At 44.4% G+C, this 6,555-nt stretch overlaps 1 protein-coding gene across 1 annotated transcript in view; it reads left to right on the top strand.

Annotated features, from left to right (window-relative positions):
* Window positions 1-3,835: 3,835 nt before the first annotated feature.
* The window catches only part of LOC129380114 (uncharacterized), an 18,850-nt gene continuing 16,130 nt past the window's right edge, over window positions 3,836-6,555 (top strand). The window contains exons 1-2 of the mRNA XM_055066774.2: window positions 3,836-3,945; window positions 4,885-5,036. Of these exons, the coding sequence (XP_054922749.1) occupies window positions 3,850-3,945; window positions 4,885-5,036 (248 nt within the window). The 5' untranslated portion in view covers window positions 3,836-3,849. The remainder of the gene's footprint in view (window positions 3,946-4,884; window positions 5,037-6,555) is intronic.

The following is a 6,555-nucleotide window of genomic DNA, read 5'->3' as shown; positions in this document are numbered from 1 at the left end:
AGCGACCGTAGTACAGCCCGGGCCGCATATATTGAAAATCTAGAAGGCTGAGTGCGTTTGCAACCGCGGTTGAACGCAAGTGGCTGAAAGTCCGCCGGCGACGATGACGTGACTCAGCACTAGCTCCGCAGGCGCGAGATAGTCTGTACGACGTATTCAAAGGCAAAGTTCTTACTGGTGTTGCAGAAGTCGCGGGGCGCGGTAGCGTTGGATTTATCGTCAGAAATTGGTAGCTGGACGCGATTGTATTTATTGAATCATGTTTTGTTTTTACTAATGGAAACCACGTGTCATTATTTCGCACTATTGTCGCTGCCTTCGGGACACCAAAGCGGCAACGGTGACACCAAAGCGAGAACCCAGACTGGACTTTTGGTTGGGGCTGCGGAGGCCGAAGCGTGCCAGGGGTGTCCGCATAAAAAATTGGCTGTCCGCGATAGCGGGCAACCAATCTTAAACACTTTTGGTAAGCACAGCCCTGCTTCAAGCTTTGATCCCCCCGCTAGCCTTGGGATGCCCTGGAGATCCTTCACCGTCTGCTTTATTATTTTATTATAACCTCAGGTGCTTCTCTTGAGGCCTCCGTTTGCCGGTGACATCTGCCCTCCTGGTGCAGTGCTTGTAAAAATGCAATCAATCGCCGCGATGAAAAAAGCGACCCGCGACTTATACAACACCAGTCAGAACCTTGCCCATTCAGACACAGTGATTACCAAATGGGGCGTCCGTGCCCACTGCCTCACACCGCGTGCCGCAAGCGGCGGAGCGTAAACAAACTTGGCCTCATTCCACAATGCCGGATGTCTAGGGGAAAAACGCATGTAACACGCGCTAAGAAACCTCCTCCGTAGTGCCTAGACAGAGCCACACCATCTGGGGCAAAAGTACGAAGCATAGTTTATCCAAGATTATTGTTACTCAGAAACGTGCGATAAGATTAGTTGCTAACGTACCATGGTATGCCCACATAGAAAACTATTATTCCGAGTTTACCAACATTCAAGTGCCTAATATTTATGCATTCAGATTAATTCGTATGTACAAGAATGCTATTAGAACAAACAACGCAGATATGTTGACACTATTCAACCTTCAAAGCCATGTGCCCACGTACAATGTACGCCGTTGCACCGCTTGGTCTATACCGTTTTCTCGAACTGTGTACCGATTTCAATCAAGCGCCTATAAACTTCCCTGTTACCTTAACACACTTGAACGGAATAACATCTCACTGGAAGAAATATCGAAAAATAAGTTAATTAGTGTTTTGGCGCTCCTGGAATAATGTATGGTGCTTCATTCTGTTTTTTGTATGTCGCGCTATTGTTTCTTACATAACACAATGTTAACAAATGCACTAAGGCTGTTCTCAATTTTGTACGTTTATTTTCTTACTGATGCTTCCTGTATTATTGCCCTTGAATGTTCACAAATTTCACGATGTATTGCAATGTTTGCAGTATTTCTCTGCGTTTGTCATGACTTAGCTGTTTCCTCGTCGTACTGTCATGTGGGGTGTAATGGGGTTTTTTCAAGCCGCTGCATGCGGTTTTACCCTTACGTCTGCTCTCATTCTGTATTCTCTGGAAAGAGAGAATACATACCGATTATTTATTATTATAAATTATAAGTAGGAAAAGCCCCCAGAGTATCTCTCTCGCGTCTGCGCTTACTGGCGCCTGCGCACATACAGCTGGCGATGCTTCAAATGAGCGTTTCGTGTCTCATGGTGTGTTTACTTTGCGTGGCTCTTTGTGTGGTGCGATGTACGACCTTAGGAAAGTTAATTCACCTTTGCGGTCAATTGTTGATAACAACAAGTTCCGGAATTGAAAGTCTAAAGCATGACTTTGGAAATATCAGTGCACCTTTCACATGAAAAGTTTATGAGAACTTTATAACCATAAAGTTTCGGAATTGAAATCTATGCGCTCCATAGATTACGCGGCCTCCGCGAGATGCCCCGACGAGCCCGCACGTCATCAAAACGCCTTTGAAACTTTGTGCTCTGATGGGGCTCTTTGCGTTATATGACCTCCGGTGAATGGGCGTTGCCCCGAAATCCAGCCCGAATTTGCACTGTTAGCGCTGAAATGTCTTTTCGGCACATTCAAGAAAAAATCCCGAATTATTGCTGGCGCCAGGGGTTGTTTTGGTCGGTGGTGCATGACAGCACGAAAAAATTGCGGGAGGGGGGGGGGGGTGAGGGCTGAAGCCCCATAAGCACCCAATTACAATTACTAGTGGAGCGGAAATGCTCGTCGTCACTTGAATTTCGTACATAGTAAACAAGCGTGGAGCCTTAAGCGCACTGCAAATTCGATTGGTTGCCAGCTTTACCCTTCAGGCTATTAACAATTTTTTTCTATTCGATAGCGAGCCTAAACAACACCGGCGATGAGAGAAGACGTAGTCGATTACCTTTTAATAATTGAGACCATTTTGCGCAAACCGAAATATCTCACATAAATGGCTTAAAGAGATAGTTGATGAAGTTATGCATGCGATCTTTGTGTCCTCGGCCGTAGGTATCACCATGTTTTCTTGCCATAAGATGTCCCGCAAATCAAAACTTTATTTGTTGGTATCAATAATTTGAATATACCCAATTAAAGCACAAAAGGGCGCGAGGATCTGGTAGGAGGCTGGTGTGAGAGCACTCAGCAGCCTTCAGGAAGCAAGTTCTTTATGTGCGTACAATTTCGACAACCCGTCTTCTTTGATGAATATATAATTGCCATGTATGAAGAAAAGCACGTCTACCACAAGCCGACCTGAGCTTTTCGAATGAAGATGCCGCACTCTTGAAGGAAAAAGCAAAGTATTTCTGTATTGCACAAATATATCATGACCCCGCGGCCAGTAACACCAATGTGCTAGCTCTCGTTAAAAAAAAAAAAAACACTCACACATTTTGGGCAAGGCCTTTAAATGCCTGTGCTGTGACACCTATCTTTTATTTTATGAGTTGCTTGGTACTACTATTCGTTTCTCTCTCCGAACATGTCGCTCAGACCAAGCAGTTTGTTTGAAGCGTTCATTTAGCCTCTCGTTAAATTCTTCACGGGAGAAGTTTTTGAGATGAGGTTATCGTTTTGCGGTCTTCTAATTTGAGGTCCGCTTCGTGTCATTGCCCCTTATTTTGCAGCAATTTGAGTGAAGCCAAAAACAAGTGTCACATTACGGTTGTGCTTGGCCCGTTTCATTAATTGAGTACTCAAACGCGAAGTGCATGTCCTTCTGACGGAAGCAGTAGTGGTCTGACGCGGACACAGGGATAAGTGACCTATCCAATATATATAAGTAATGTGACAGGGCTCATTATATGGCAAAACAGAAAAAAAACATTTTCCTCAGCCATAAGCTACTCTTCAGGTAATGTAGCAATAATTTTGGTTAGAATCGTTCATTAGGATAAACTAAACGATTCATTTTAACCGCCTGCAAAGTGATCTGACAGGCACATTTAATACGTTTTCACCGTGCGACCTAGTTCGATCCACCGCAATCACGTACACTTGCAATAATTATAGATTAAGCTATATTCTCTTCCTTTTTCCTCTCTCTTCGAAACAACGTCGTTTTCTGATCACTTCGACGAAGTGGCAGTAAACTGGCATTTCACCCAGCTTTCCTAATTACTGTAAATTGGATTCTTTGACAACACGACAAATGGGTTTTATTTTAAATGGGGATTGAAGTGGTAGCATGGCACTCATGTTTGCAATTTTTCTACAATAATAAACAATACCGTGCCATGTCTGCATACCCTGCAGGCCACAACCGGGTGTATATAAGGGACGTTCAGTTGCAGGCTACCTTCAGTAGGCCCCGCTTTGCCACAATAACATGAAGCACTTTTGTTTTCTGGTTGTTCTCGTCGTCCCTTTGCAGCTGTCGCTTGCAGCAGCTCAAGAAACGAACGATGTTCCTGACAGCTTCAAGGTAAATATTCACGCAAGTACCGGTCACACAGTGTGGTGCCGAGTCTAAATAGTACTTTGCAAGGGTTCACATCTGGGCTTGTCTGTTCGACGTCTTTCCTTGTGCTTAGCGCAGCAACTTTAGACGAGACGGACGAGAGAAGATAAACACGCAAGCGCGACAATCTTGCTAATGCGACCAGCGCCTAGCAAGGAATGAAAAAAATTATTTCGCTCCGTCTCGCTGTTGCTTCTATCACCCTGAGTAAGAGAGACGGAGAAAGTTTAGTCTCTTACGAATTTTAGTACCAGTGGTGGATATCCGTCTGAGCCTATCCTCAATATCCCGGATAGTAAGGGCGTTAACTGATGATGGACGAAAAAATCTCGTTTCGCCATTTTCTGGCAAAATAAAGACTCAGCCGAATTGTCGATATGACGCCCCGTACCTTAATTTTCTTTCAGCGATGACATTCGTAAACTTATCACGTGTATCGCCCAGAGGATTCACTTAAGTGCACCGGTGAGCTATCTTTCATAAGCAGAGATTTCTGAAATGGGCAAAATTGCCAACGGGTGTGGAAGGATTGGATCGTGGGGGACATAGAACGAGCCGCGCACCGGTGACCATGCTTCAGGCTGACAACCGATTTTAACATGCGTCTTGCTGGCACAGGACCTGGATGCTCACCATAATTGGTGCTATTTTTCTTGATGTGGTTGCAACTCTCCAAGAATAGAGTGCATTAGTTTTCTTACTCTCTTTCCTCTTTGAATCGAGACGTAGTACAGGCATGCTCAAATTAGGTGTGTGGTAACGTGAAACTAAGAAAGCTCTCCTTTTGTTTCGTCTTGATTTTGAGTAGCAAGCACACTTTTCAAGCTGCCACGGAAGCACATGGTTCGTGACTACTTTTTAGAATAATTAACCCACATATACGTGTCATTGGTTTGTACGCAGATCTTCGAAAACTTCCCATTCGCTGTCGCAGTCTCCGACCAGAATAACGACACCATATACGAATGCCTGACAGCGAAGAGAATGTGGATAACACCAGAGGAAAAGAAAGGAGAATACATTTGGTTCTTTGGCGCACATGGCGGCAAATCAAAGTGAGTTTAGCTCTCTCCCAGTACACGCATGTATAGGCAAGTTCATCTTGGGGCGAGGTGATGTTTGCTCGATCAGAGTCACTCAAGCACTATCACAAGGGCAAATATACACGGGTATGTTTAGTTCATGTGCTTCCTCAGCATGCCTCGTGTCGTACTACATTTCCAAATAAACACATAATAGTTAATCTGAAGGTTTGCCCATAACGATAACATCATCATATGCAGATTGTGAGTCAGCGATGATGTAATCAGCGGTGAGGATTTCCACCAATTTGCGCGAAACAATTATATTTACCGTCAGTGCATGCAACAGGTACGTTTTCCATCCCTACAATGTTGCATCCTATAATTGAAGAATTGATAAAACGTACCTTCCTATTGCGCTAGTTCGTTATCAGTTATTTATTCTCTGTCATATTATGTGTCATTTCACTCAAGGAATGTGCGCACAAAGCTAGAGTTAGATTTAGCGCCAATTGGAGGAGGCGTTCTGCCAATCAGGAAACAATTCTATCGCGAACAAATCAAAGAAGATTTTAGGCATGTAACATTTCCGGAATGAGCTGCAATAACTTGCGAAGCTCGCTGCTGATTGTAACTACTGAGACGCTTCCTTGTGCTGTCAGAGCGAGCTCATCGTGCACGTTATTATTATTCGAAACACGAATAGTAGTATTGGCTCCGTACCGCAGAGGAAAAAAAAAAAACTAATTGTCGTGCGAAAGGAAAAGAAAATAAGATGAGACAGTTTACAGTATCACGCACATCGTAAAAAAAAAAAATAGGTATAGCGACAACAGTAGCAAACTTCACAATACAGATCTTCATCACGTAAACAAGGTCGTAGTTCGCCACCTATCTGTTTCCTCTACATTTGCATTTATATCAGTTTTCGCGGGTTTTCATTTGTACTCAAGAAGCTCTCGAGCGCGCATTCGCAATTGCTAAATTACAAGTATTGCAAGTTAGGCGGCGAACGGAGCGTTAATAGGTTTCCCGCGCGAAATGTGCAAACAATTCCTCACTGATCGCAGGCAGAAGCTTAGGCTGTAGCTTAAAGGAGGTGTCGTATAAGCGCTTTCCAACCATAGAGCAAGGCCGCTTCCAAGGTCGCACATTTTTCCAGTACTATTGTTTGGCGGCCCGTCTCACCACTGAGAGCTTCCCTTTGAGCGAAAGTCTCAGTCAATGCACCCTCCTCACATCCGACGTCTCCGCCTTGCGCGGCGCATCAGTGCCAGGTCCGTCTCGTTCGGAAAGACTTCTCCGATGCATTCGACAGGCAGCCGAGACCGCGAGTTGTTTGGTGTACCGCCTTGAACACGCTACTAGTGAATTCCCGGTAAGCGCTGAAAATTTTTATTTCTTCACATTTTTTTTCCCACTACATTTCAGCATTGTAGAAGTTCGCCGAAAATGTATCGTATATCTAGCCGCGTTCATGGCCGCATGCGTACGGGTGATTCCGAAACCACGATGTTAGAACCATTGAGCAATAAATAATACGCCGTGTCAT

This window comes from Dermacentor andersoni, chromosome 6, assembly GCF_023375885.2.
Source record: "Dermacentor andersoni chromosome 6, qqDerAnde1_hic_scaffold, whole genome shotgun sequence".
NCBI lineage: Eukaryota > Metazoa > Arthropoda > Arachnida > Ixodida > Ixodidae > Dermacentor > Dermacentor andersoni.
The sequence above is the reverse complement of the archived record's forward strand: the minus strand, read 5'-3'. Positions and strand labels throughout refer to the sequence as shown.